Source organism: Orcinus orca, chromosome 8 (genome assembly GCF_937001465.1).
Source record: "Orcinus orca chromosome 8, mOrcOrc1.1, whole genome shotgun sequence".
Lineage (NCBI taxonomy): Eukaryota > Metazoa > Chordata > Mammalia > Artiodactyla > Delphinidae > Orcinus > Orcinus orca.
Window position 1 is genome coordinate 23,197,826 of NC_064566.1, and position 13,048 is coordinate 23,210,873.

Genomic DNA, 13,048 nt, shown 5'->3' on the forward strand with positions numbered 1-13,048 from the left:
GAGAGACCAAAAAACAAAACAAAACAAAACAAAAACCAAAACAAAATAAGAGTGTGGTCAATGCTATGAAACAAAGTGATGGTCATACTCCTATCTCATTCTTTGTTGGTTCAGTTATGCTTGTTCAATTCCGTGATGTTTGTTCTGAAAGCCTCATTCCATACAGTGTATGTTACCTGATTACTGTCCTCATTCCACCCAGTTACGGATATTATCTGATCACAGCCACATACACGAAGGAAGCATTTCTTATGGATCACCGGGCTGGTCACCAGGGAATACAATGAACCCTCCGTGAGTTTACAGTACATTCGTGGAAACAAGGCTTGACCCTAAGAAGACATTGATATGTTGTTATTAGGTTCTTATCACCTACAGCTCATACTGGCACTAAATAAATGTGAAGGGAATTCATAAGAGGAAGTAATTCATTTCAGTATTTGTTGAATGCTGGGCACCATGCTGCCTGCCTCTGTTAAGGGGCAGCTGAGCACTTGGGTGGTCTGTGCACAGCTGGGGCACAGTGCGGGAGCCAGGTGGCAGTGCAAGCATTTACCCAGTAGATGGCGCCCAAGCGATCCTTTCAGGCCCTTTAATCCTGGAGGAGGAAGGCTTCCTGCTGAGACCCGTTGTAGAGCCCTGGCATTTTTTCCTGAGTGCCATATAGAACCTTAGAAGGAAAGAGGAGTGCAAATGCCAGAAGGTATCAGCCTCTTTTATATTTGAGTTATAGAGCATTCAGTACTGAGCAGTCGTGGTAGCACCTTTATTTGCTCCCTGTCCTTGACAATGCTTGTCACAGTTGGTATTAACCTAACTACTTAGAGTCTTAAAATCCATTAGGTGATTGATTGATTCATAACCATTGACAAGTTCCATTAACCAAGAGAATTGGAGAAGGGCTGGAGGTCACTGAGCCCAGGAGACAACTTTCTTCACATCTTCCTGGCCAGGAAATATTGGTTTAGTGATCTCAGAATATTCAGGCTAAGAAGCTGATTCCTTCTTTCTCCAACTTTCTATTTTGAAAAGTTTTAAATACACAGAAAGGTGAAAGAATACTTCATTCATCCTTTACCTGGATTTACCCATTATTATTATTTTCCCACATTTGGCCTGCTCTCTCTTCTTCTGCACTATGGATTCATGAATTTTCTTTTTTTCCACATTTAATAGCGCTACCATCATTTTTTAATGCTCAAATTGTCCCAGAATTGGCCACCGAAGACCCTTTAAGCCCACTTCATCACATCATTCACTGAGCACTTCCTTGCTTCTTGGCCACCGTAACCCCCCACCCTCTCGCAAAATGTTTCAAGTTCACCTTGATTGTTTACATACAGGTCCCGGAACCAGCCATTTCTCCACGAATCCTGGTTCCTTTTGTGGGGAATGGTATTTAGGAACTGTGATCTGGTGCTGGCCATGAGAGACACTGATCTCTAAAGTCAAAATCAAGGCTTCCTTTCAAAGCTTCTTAAACAGGAAAGTTGAGTTCTTAAGTGGAACCACTCTGCTGACTTCCAGAGTGAAGTTTATTTAACTTGGCCTTCAGACCAAGTTCCTAAGCCACCAGATGAGATGAGCGTGAGAGGGCCCGAGAGCCACCCGGATGCCATGCTTCTAGGTAGCACTGAAGTGATGCCAACCCTTCGGGCCCCAAAGGATCTAGGGAGGTAAGAAGGTTAGGAAAGCAACCTAGATGAGAGAGGATTTATGGGGAGAGATTATAGGCCCTTAAAACTTTTTTCTTTTCTTAGTTATATTATAGATAGAAGCAGAGGAGCAGAGGAACTGGCCATCAGCTGTGACCAAAACTGTTTGTGGGGCTGGAATATCAGGCTGGTCCTTGAGTCATAACCAGGAATGATCAAGAGCAAATGAGAGAGAGAGAGGGAGAGAGGGAGACAGGAAGGGAAGAGAGAAGGAGGGAGAGGGAGAGAGGGAGGGAGGAAAGGAGGGAAGAAAAGAAGGAAGGAGGGAGAGCAGGAGGGAGAGGGGGAGGGAGAGAAAAGGCTCACAAATCTGTGTGTGACCGATTTACTGATTTAAGGAGCCCTCTTCCTGGGATAGCGTAGAGTCACCTGGGTGGAGTTACTGAAAACTGGCTCATCTTCCTCTGGGCTTTTGTGTCCTGACACTTCCAGGAAAGGAACAATGCCCAATTAGGAACAAATTGGGGGTGGTATTATGTGGCAGTTAACAGCTGGGCTTGGAACCATTAGGACCTGGATTTTAATCTCTCCCGTGACTTTGGGCAAAGTTACCCAATCTTTGTAAATCTCAGTTTCCTCATTTACAAAATGGGGAAAATAATAGTGCCCCCTCAGAGGATTTTTGTGAGGGTTAACTGAAATGCTGTCTATAAAATTCCTTAACATGGAGTCTGGTATATAGTAAGTGCTCAATAAATGGTAGTTGCTATTGGTATTATTACTAAACCAGAGCCTTGAAGGGAGCTCTTTTTCTTTTTCTTTGTTGGGAAGGAAATCAATGTAGGGCCAGAGAGGAAGAATAATAAAATGGAACTTCCCAAGGGACAAGAGAATATACACTGGCCATGAGGAGGTTATCTTCTCAGGACCACTGGTATGGGGGGACGGGCTTCAAAAATGGTTTGATTGGGCAAGGAGATGTTCGATTTAATCCGGCATAGTCATTCATTCAGTTAACAATTAATTAAGCACCTACTCGACGCATACAAAGGTGTGAGCAAGACAGACAAGGTCCCTGCTCTCACAGAACTGTGTCGTGGAGGAGACAAACATTTAAACCACCATTATAAAGTATCAGATTGGTTGGGAATATAGACCAAATCACAGGATGAGCCATGAAGTCATTCCTGGACATCTAATGAAGACCTGAGCCCCTGACAAAAGCCATCACTTAGCACTTATTTTGAACCAGGTATTGTTCTAAGTACCTTCACGTACAAACTCATTAATCCGCATCACAGCCTTTTATAGGTGAGGGCATTGAGGCACAGAGGGGCTGAGTAACTTTCCCGCTTGCTGTCATGCAGCTGGTAAGTGGCAAAGCCAAGGTGCCAGTTCAGAGGCTGGGCCCCAGGGCCCAGTCTCTCGTCCTCTATACTAAACCGCCTCTTGATGTGAGAGGCCCGTGAGGTCCTCACTCTGAGTGCCTGTCTGAGGGCCTAGCAGGTCAGGGTAGGATGAACCAAATCACATGGAAGGTGTGAGCTTCCTTGTGGCTCCTGGTCCTTCCCATGTCCTCATCCAGGCTTTTGTTCTGCCATCAGTGTCGGAGCTCCTGGGCCTACAGGCTTTAGGGCTTCAGCCCATGATGTAAAGAGGCTCCTAGGAGCCCTGGAGCGGTGGGTCAGAACCTGAGCTGTCACCTGTGATTCTTGTACCAAATTTGTGTCTCAGATCCAGACAAGACTCGAGACGCGACAGCATTAGGTGCCATTTACGGAGGGTTTCTGTGTACCAGGCACTTTGCTAAATGCTCTACATACAATATCTATCTCATTTAATCCTCAAACAAATAAGAACTTATCAACAACAACAACATGGTAGCAGGTACTCCTATTATGCTTATTTCCACGTGAGGGAACCTTGGCTTGGAAAATCTAGAGAACTTGTCTCGGGTCCCACAGCTTGGAAAATCTGAACTGAGATTACGACCTGGTCGGGCTTCCAGGCTGCCCCTTAACCATTGTGAGTCCTGTCTCCTGAGTGCTGTTTGAAGGAGGAAGGAAAGTGCAAATGGCTTTTTAGGTCAGAATGCTTTCTTTAGTCCTTCCCCCGCCCCCATCCAAGAGGAAAGATTAAAGAAAAAAAAAAAAAAAAGCACTGCTTCTCAGAAGTATGTTGTGTCTCTCTCCTGCCTCTCCCTCCTTGCTTCCCCAGCTGGAGATAACAAGACTTGTCTGAATGCTGGGGGTGTTCATTTTTGCTGGGAACCTTCCGCTCTCTTTCTAGTTTAGCAGTTCATGAAGGTTTCCTTTCAGCTCTGTAGAGGCAGAGTCTATCCAGCTCTCTCTCTTGTCTGGGTTTGTAGCCAAGGGGAAAGATGGGGGAGGGGGCGGCCTTGGAGATGAGTCCAGGATTCGAGATCCCAGGGGACAGTCTGGCTTGGCTGGCAAAATTCCCTGCACACACACACACGCGCGCGCACACACACACACGCACGCACACATACACACACCCTCTTCCCCTGCAGCAAGACATGGTCAGGGAATCTGAGCACTTCGTCTGGGCCATTGCCTCTCTGGTCTTTCAGACTCAGGACCACCTGCTTGGTTGGCCAGCCGTACTTCCTTGGCGGGGACGCTCACCTGTGTTCGGTGTTCTGCCCTAGACAGAGGGTGCAGTGAGTCTGCCCCGCGCCCGGACCCTCCAACTCAGACGCCCACGTGGAGGTGGGAGTCGCTTGGTGTGAGGAGGGAGCAGAGCGCCTTCTCCTTTTCCCGGTGCCCAGTACCCTCCCCCCAGAGCACATCTCTGAGAAGTGGCCTCTTTGTCTCTGGCTGATTGGAACTTGTCCCTGCTCCTGGGACTGACTCTGCCCTCCCCTCTGGAGTGAGAAGGAAAACATCATGAGGGACCGAGGCGTCACATGTGGCCGGGAATCCTGGCTGCTTCTGAAGGACGGCCCCTGGGCCCCAGGAACAAGTGGTCTTGCATCTCAGGTGGCCAGGGGCCAGCCCCCCCGGGGTGGGTGGGGCTCCCGGCCCTCTGGAGGCCACACGAAACCCTGGGGCTGGCCAAAGACCGTGTGGTCTTGCCAAGAAGACCTGCCTCGGGAGGGGCACCAGCTCCCCGTGGACCTGCGGCGTGGGAGGGCAGTGACACTGCTGTCTGATTCCAGGGAAGAAACCAGAAGCAGGCTGGCGGCATCTGCTGCTGATTCCGACTTGGGGTCCCTGCAGGAGGTTTGCTGCGGAGCTGGGATTTAACACCTTGTGGCTGGGAGGCTGCCAGTCCCAGAGGGGCGGAGACTGTGCAGGAAGGTTTCTTTTTTTGTCTCTCACACCCAATGTATCACTTCCGTAGCCGGGCAGCAGATGGGCGGATGGGGGCCATGAGGAGTGTGAGGTATGCAGGCAGAAGGCACGTGCTCTTCCAGAAGTTGGGGGCTGGGGCAGAGATTCAATGTATTTGGGGGACGGGTGGTGGTGGAAAAATCCTGCTGCTTCAAAACCGAGTGGGAGAAGGCTGGGTCAGGAAACCCTACGACAGTTTAATGCACTAGCAGAGACCCAGCCTTGGTACTAGACAGATCCAAGTTCAAATCCCCGCTCTGCCACCAAGTAGCAACAGCTAACATTTGCTGAGTTTTCTGCTCACTGCTTTCCATGTGCGTAATCCGATTCAAGTCTCGCAAAACGTATGAAGTAAGTGCTAGTTACTCCCATTTGGCTGCGGTCTAGTGAGGTTCTGCGAGATGAAGAAACTTGCCCAAGGCCACGCAGCCCCGTGACGCTAAGGCTGAGACTCAAACCAATGACAGCGGGACTCGGGAGTCCCGTCGTAACCACTGCTCGGCAGTTAGAACAGTCGTCTGCAGTCTTCCGACTTCCTGGCCATCCAGCTGTGGGGAAGTCACCTAACTTCTCCCATCCTTAGTGTTCCTGTCTGGGGACTGGGGAGATGAATATCGTTCTCCCAGGTTTCTTGTGAGGATTAAACAAGAGAATTTGTGTAAGTCTCTTAGCCAGTCCCTGGCCTGTCACAATATCATCATTCATTCATTCAACAGCTCTTTTTTGAGCACCTGTTATATGCCAGTTTCCATTCTAGGTGTACAAGCTAGAGAAGTCCCAGCTCTACCAAAGGGGGTAAGCAAATAAGCTAGATAATTTCAGATAGTGATGTGTGTTATGAAGAAAACAAAATCGAGTAAAAGGCAGTGACTGTAGAGACGTGAAGGTCCATTTTAGCTGGGTGGTCCAGGAAGTTCTCTTTGAAGAAGCAGCAGTTGAGCTTAATTCCCAAAGGAAGGAGATGTGGAAGAAGATGAACCTTGTAGGTTAAGGGAGCAGTGGATGCAAGGCTTGGAGCTGGGACAGAAAGGAGGCCGTGTGGCTGGAGCTGCATGAAGACCAGATGGGTGGTGGTAGAAACCGGGCAGAGGGCAGGGCTGGGCGGTCCGTGAGGCAGGGCCGTGGATGCTGTGGGAAGGGGAGGCACAGTGGCCAGCCTTTGGAGGGTCGAGTCGAGAGAGTAATGTGATCTAATTTATTTATTTAAAGGTGGCTTTGGCTGCTACGTGGAGAATGGAAAGTTGGGAGACAAGGATGGATGTGAGGAGGCTGGAATTGCAGAGAGAGAGAATGGAGGCCTGGCCCAGACAGGAGCCCCACATGGAAACTGGTGGAAGATGTTTCCCATGTGGTGCTGGGCAGCAGCAATAAACACCCTAATGATGAGATGACTCATGCTGCCTAGCACTCAGTTTTGCAAAAGTCACAAGCTTCAGACCTCACAGCTTGTCAAAAGCAGAGTTTGGGCTGTATGCCTAACACTGTAGAAATATTACTAACATCATCCTGCCATGAGGCACCATCCACTGATGTTCATATTTTTCTTTTGAGCAATGAGAATTTATTTGGGGGGGTTATTGAAGATAACCGCGTGTCCAGCATTTATGAGGTTAAACTGGGTTCTGTGTAGAACAGGGTTAAATACACTTTTTCTGTAAAGGGGCAGATGGTAAATATTTTCATTTCTGTGGATTCTCCTGTCTCTTTTTGCAGCTACTCAACTCTACCATTATAGCTGGAAACTGACCTTAGACAATGCATTAAAAATGGGTGTGGCTGTGTTCCAATAAAACTTTATTTCAAAAACAGGCAGGAAGCCGGATTTGGCCCATGGATCATAGTTTGCCAACTCTGGTAGAAAATATAGTTTATTTACATGACCCAGATAACATTTTTTTCTATAACACCAATTCAAGACATTTCCCCCAAACTCTTTTGTAAAACTAAGGTGCATCTTACACATCTCTGCTTAACACTAGAAGATATGATATAATTTAATGAAGACTCTGTTCCGTGGTTTTCAAATCTTGGGGATTCCTTGGAGGTAACTCAGGAGACGAAGGTGATAGTGAGAGTGGAGGGCTTGGGGCCCCAGCTTCTGCTTCAACCAGGAGCCCCTCTTGGATCCATTTTTAAAAATTAAATCGGTGGTCTTCATAAGAGTTTGTCTGAAAAAAAAGGGCTTGGGAGGTAGAAAAAAATTGAAAACCACTAATCCAGTCCAAATGGTTGGAGTTCATGTCCCCCTGCAGGTGTTTATCACATAGTTGCTCACAGAACAAATTAATACATACATTTTCTAAATGGATGGAGGGGGGTCAGGAAGGAGTTGCTTTGGGGTTATATTTGTGGGGTAGCGAATGTGCAGGGAACACAGACCAAAGGGTCTTATGCAGATTTAGACTCCGGACAAAGGCCACAGTGTCCCATGTAGAGCTGCAGGGAGGGCCTGCTTTCTGAGCCTGGTAAGGTGGCAGCAGCAGGCTGGCATGTGGCCGTCTTAGAGAGGCAGGGGAGAGAGTGGCTTGGACTTTACGTCCAGACACAGGTTTAAATCTCTGCTTTGTCACTTAGTAGCTAGACAAGTTATTTATTTAATCTCTGGTTATCTATTTTTCCATCTGGGAAACTGGAATGGTACTACTTCTCTTCTCAAGCTGTTGGGTGGATCAGATGAACTAACAGTTCACTGCCGATTGCCTAGCACGTTGCCAGGTGCCTGAGAAGTAGAAATATCCTTCTCCATTCTGTTCTCAAGGGTGTGGGATGAGCTCAGAGGCTTTGCGACCTTTTACCATCTCTTTCCTGTTGACTCCAATTTCCATTCCCCAATCTTCTCTTCTTAGGATGTGGCCAGGTTCTACGAGTCCCAAAGGGTCAGATTTTGTTGGAGAGCTACCCCCTGAATGCTCACTGCGAATGGACCATTCACACCAAACCTGGGTTTATCATCCAGCTAAGGTAAGGGGCTGGGGTCAGAATTAGGGAGTCTGAGGTTATAAGGAAACACAGTAACAGGACCAAAGGTCCTGGATCCTAGTGACCAAGGGCTAATCATCAGAACTTCATTTTTAAAAGCAGAAAATGTATATTAGAATCTTTACCTCTCAGTGATTTTGTGGGCTAAGGCCTGGGTAAAGCTATAGTCAATTAGATGTTTGTCACTCACTGCCCGACGACAGTGAGGCTCAGGTGACAGTGACCCAAGGGTAATACCAACACAGCAGGACACAACCCCCAGATCCTGACCAAGCCTTCCTATTCACTCAGTACTGGACTAGACTCTATGGGAGGGAAGGGAAGAAATATGGACAGGTCTAGCCTTTAAGGGATTTGCCCTCTAGGCTGGGGTTCATGCTCATCACAGCTCCTCTCATTGCTGTTCTCAGAAGACAACCACCGCCCCTGCAGCCAATAAACTGATTATTTCACATGCGTGGAAGATAAGCTGATTCTTCTTATAGAGCTTTGGGGTCCTCACAAATGTGACTCATTTATGCCACAGTCCAAAGTATAGACCCAGGTTTATTGTAAGTATAGATAAATAACACAAGTGCATCCTGTTTTGTGAGACCTCCTCACTGCTGCATCCAGGTGCCTGAAACAGGACCCGGTACACAACACAGGTGCTTGGTGGATTCTTTTTTTTTTTTTTTTTAACATCTTTATTGGGGTATAATTGCTTTACAATGGTGTGTTAGTTTCTGCTTTATAACAAAGTGAATCAGTTATACATATGTTCCCATATCTCTTCCCTCTTGCATCTCCCTCCCTCCCACCCTCCCTATCCCACCCCTCCAGGCGGTCACAAAGCACCTAGCTGATCTCCCTGTGCTATGCGGCTGCTTCCCACTAGCTATCTACCTTACGTTTGGTAGTGTATATATGTCCATGCCTCTCTCCCGCTTTGTCACAGCTTACCCTTCCCCCTCCCCATATCCTCAAGTCCGTTCTCTAGTAGGTCTGCATCTTTATTCCTGTCTTACCCCTAGGTTCTTCATGACATTTTTTTTCTTAAATTCCATATATATGTGTTAGCATACGGTATTTGTCTTTCTCTTTCTGACTTACTTCACTGTATGACAGACTCTAGGTCCATCCACCTCATTACAAATAGCTCAATTTCGTTTCTTTTTATGGCTGAGTAATATTCCATTGTATATATGTGCCACATCTTCTTTATCCATTCATCCGATGATGGGCACTTAGGTTGTTTCCATCTCTGGACTATTGTAAATAGAGCTGCAATGAACATTTTGGTACATGACTCTTTTTGAATTATGGTCTTCTCAGGGTGTATGCCCAGTAGTGGGATTGCTGGGTCATATGGTAGTTCTATTTGTAGTTTTTTAAGGAACCTCCATACTGTTCTCCATAGTGGCTGTACCAATTCACATTCCCAGCTTGGTGGATTCTTGTTGCATAAATAAAGTTGAAAGAAGTGCTCCCTGCTTCCAGTGTATCTTCTCTCCCCTGGCAAGCACCTCTGCTCTTCCTCTCTAGGGAAGCAGAGTGGCCCACTCTCCCCTGGGACATCTAGGGACATTGTCCACCTAGCTCTTCCCTTTTCTAACCAGTGGGGAGGTTGGCGGTGATGGAAATCTCTAATCTTCTAGGGCACAGGCTTTCAGTAGGTATTTTCTGGGTGGATCAATGCACCTGGAGGTTACCACATGCCAGCTGGCTCCTCCATGGTGTTCTGTCCTTCAGGAGGGGCGACACGATACCCGCTTGGGAAAGATCCGGCAAATCAGGTCTCCTTCTCAATCCTTCTCATCAAAGCTGTGCTTAGTAGCTGGTCTTCTTGCTCCCCCAGATCCTGGGGTTAGGAGTAAGCTTCTTTAAGTGGACTTTCCCAGAGGAAGGTTAACTCAAGGAGGAAGTGAGGGGCCACACAGTTCTGCTGAATGGGCTCCAGGTTGAGTCTGGCAGGATGATAATGGCAGGTGTTAAATGCCACATGTTAATTTTTCAGCAGCTCAGGGACCAGGACCAGTGGTCCCCTCAGGGGCCTTTAAAGAGCTTCTCAGGAGATACAGGATACAAAATAAATCCCCTCCCCCTAACCCTGCCAAACAAAAGTCCAAAATGGTGGAAGGATTGAGAAGCACATCACCTGCCCGGGAAAGGGCCCTAGGGATTGGAAATATGTAGATTTCTTTCCTTCCAGTCAAACCTGGACCTGCTGGCCAGGGATAATAATAAGGACATAAATACTCTGAAGCCTAGTGTTCAGCCCAAAAGCTGGCAGTCATCCCTGATGCCCCCCTTTTCCATCACCTCCCACAGCCAGGTCATCACAAAATCTACTTCCTTACTTGTAAAATAATCTCAAGTCCATCCACTGTCTCTATTGCCAACAATTCCTTTGTTTTCTGGTTTCCTTGCTTATTGTCTGTCCCCCAGATCCGAACTCCATGAGGGCGGGCACTGTGTCTACTTGGAGCACTGCTGTACTTTCAGCACCTAGAACAGCATCTGACACAGTGCAGACCTGCCACAAATGTGTTGAATAAGTGAACAAATGAATGAATGTAAATACAAGTTGCAATGTCTCATGTTTCAGTTTCAGAAAAAGCCGTGATCTCTGTTGGGTGGTGGCCTTGTCCCCCCTCCTACCCTTTTTAGACAAGATACCAAAGCCCAGAGAAGGAAGTGATTGCTCAAGGCTCACAGTGAGTTGGTGGTGGCATCTGGATGAGAAGTCAGATCCTTACATGCTACAGCATGTTTCACAAAGTATGATTAATAGGACGTACACTCCCTAGCAAAAGATTTTGTGATAAACATCTTTGAAAAATAAACACTAAGCACACTCAGTGATTGGGTTTCTTTTTCAGTAAGACCTTTAAGAGCATTTAGAGTATCCTGATTGCTCTCTAACTCTGGCTCTTGAAGTTTTTACCCAAGGTGGTAGAAATAGCCCAGGTCCCAACTTTTCAGGTTGTAGTTCTGAGCTCTTCTGTCTGTGCCTAACTTCTCCAAACTGTGAGGGACAAGATACAGAGGTACATTTTGTGAACTTGATACTTAGGCATTCCCTTGGGAATCTTCTAAAAAATGTCTTTTCCTCTCTTGCCCTGGGATGTGACTGCCTCTCTTCTTATCTCTTGGAAATGGGAGCTTAAGGTTACCTTCTGCTTTTTTGATCTGCTGCACCCCAGTGTTTCCAAACCTAAGACCCCTTTAAGGTAATCACAGATATATCAGATCTCTTTCAATTCTGAAATTTTGATATGGTGCTACTTTTTCTACTCTTTGGGGCAAGAATTGTTACCAAGAGAATAATTATCTTCTGATCCTTCCGTCAGACAGAAGAGCGTGCGGAGAGTTTTTTCCTTTACTTGGTCTTGCAAGACAACATACTCTTTTCCACTCTTCAATTGTAAAATTACGATAGAGTATCCATTGTCATCTATTCAGCAATATTTGTTTAGTCTCTATGTGCCATGCACTGCGTTAGGCACTAAGCAAACAGTGGTGGAGTAAGACAGGTGTCACACTCTACCCTCGAGGAATTTGCAGTCAAGGGGAGGAGACAGGCATGCGCACACACTCACAAAGTCAAGGAGATAAATATGAGAAATTAAAATGTAGCTACGCATTATGAAGAAAACAATGGATCTCCTTTAGAAAGAGTTGTCAGGGAAGCCTCTTTGAGGAGAGACTATTTAAGCTGAGACCCGAGGATAGGAAAGAACCAGCCACGCAGCCTGGGAGGAGAAGTGCTCCTGGAAGAAGATCCAGTGTGTGCAGAGATTCTCCGAATGGACTCCCCTCACCTGGGCGTGTGCGTACACACACCTGCACACAGAATACCTACCTACACACATTAAAAGAAACGTATCTGACCTCAAGTCCTCCAGGACCATTGTCCTATCACATCAGGCCAATGACACCACTCTTCAAGAGACCTGTTTATCATCTGGCCTTGAACTTGCCCAGGGGTGTAAGGACTATCTGGGGCCCACCTGTTTCCTGCTGTCACCCTCTCCACCCACAGGATTGTCATGTTGAGCCTGGAGTTTGACTACATGTGCCAGTACGACTATGTCGAGGTCCGTGACGGGGACAGCAGCGACAGTCAGATCATCAGGCGTTTCTGTGGCAACGAGCGGCCAGCTCCCATCCGAAGCTCGGGTTCCTCGCTCCACGTCCTCTTCCACTCAGATGGCTCCAAGAACTTTGACGGCTTCCATGCCATCTTTGAGGAGATCACAGGTAAAGGCCAGGGAGACGAATGTCGCACTTTATGGCTGTGCTCCAGACAAACGTTCCTTCCTGTGCACCCCCCTTCTCCCTGCCCAGCCTTGTTAAAACCCAGCGTGCTGGGCTCTCGGAAGCAACCTGCACATTAAGAAGGTAGAGAGAGGAGCTTCCCTGGTGGCGCAGCGGTTGAGAGCCCGCCTGCCGATGCAGGGGACACGGGTTCGTGCCCTGGTCCGGGAAGATCCCACATGCCGCGGAGCGGCTGGGCCCGTGGGCCGTGGCCGCTGAGCCTGTGCGTCCGGAGCCTGTGCTCCACAACGGGAGAGGCCACAACAGTGAGAGCCCCACGTACCGCAAAAAAAAAAAAAAAAAAAGAAGGTAGAGAGCAATGGCAAGGGATATTTCAGAAACGCTCACTAGGACTAGAGCTAAGCATTATTAACTCCCCTGTTTAGATGCTGCAGCACAGAGAGACCAGGTAATTTGTCTGTTGTTGCACAGCTCTGGGGATGGAACCAGGGATCTGTACAGTTTGGCTCTAGAGCTTCTATTAGGGGCTGTCATGGTTAAGAGCATTAGCTTTGGTCCCTAGCAGATTAAGCCGTGTGGCTTGGACAAGTTCTACTTCTCTGGGCCTCATGTTCCTAATCAGGGAATAAGGACATAACCCTAGATCCTGCTCCGTTAAGGAGGTGCTGGAAGACAGAACAGATGAAGAGCTTAGCACAGTGTCTGGTACAGAGGAAGCCCTCAGAAGCCGCCTTGCCCCAGGCATGCCCTGAGCCTCCCTTTGTCATCTTTCAAATAGGTGCTCAAAGTCTTAAACAACAT

The 13,048-nt window shown here is 47.5% G+C and overlaps 1 protein-coding gene across 11 annotated transcripts in view; it reads left to right on the forward strand.

The window, feature by feature from the left end:
* PAMR1 (peptidase domain containing associated with muscle regeneration 1) overlaps positions 1-13,048 on the forward strand; it is a 170,728-nt gene that overhangs the window by 126,391 nt on the left and 31,289 nt on the right. For all 11 annotated transcript variants that reach the window (XM_033410697.2, XM_033410701.2, XM_049712954.1 and 8 more), the window contains 2 exons: positions 7,855-7,969; positions 12,012-12,229. In XM_033410697.2, coding sequence (XP_033266588.1) covers positions 7,855-7,969; positions 12,012-12,229 — 333 coding nt within the window. The remainder of the gene's footprint in view (positions 1-7,854; positions 7,970-12,011; positions 12,230-13,048) is intronic.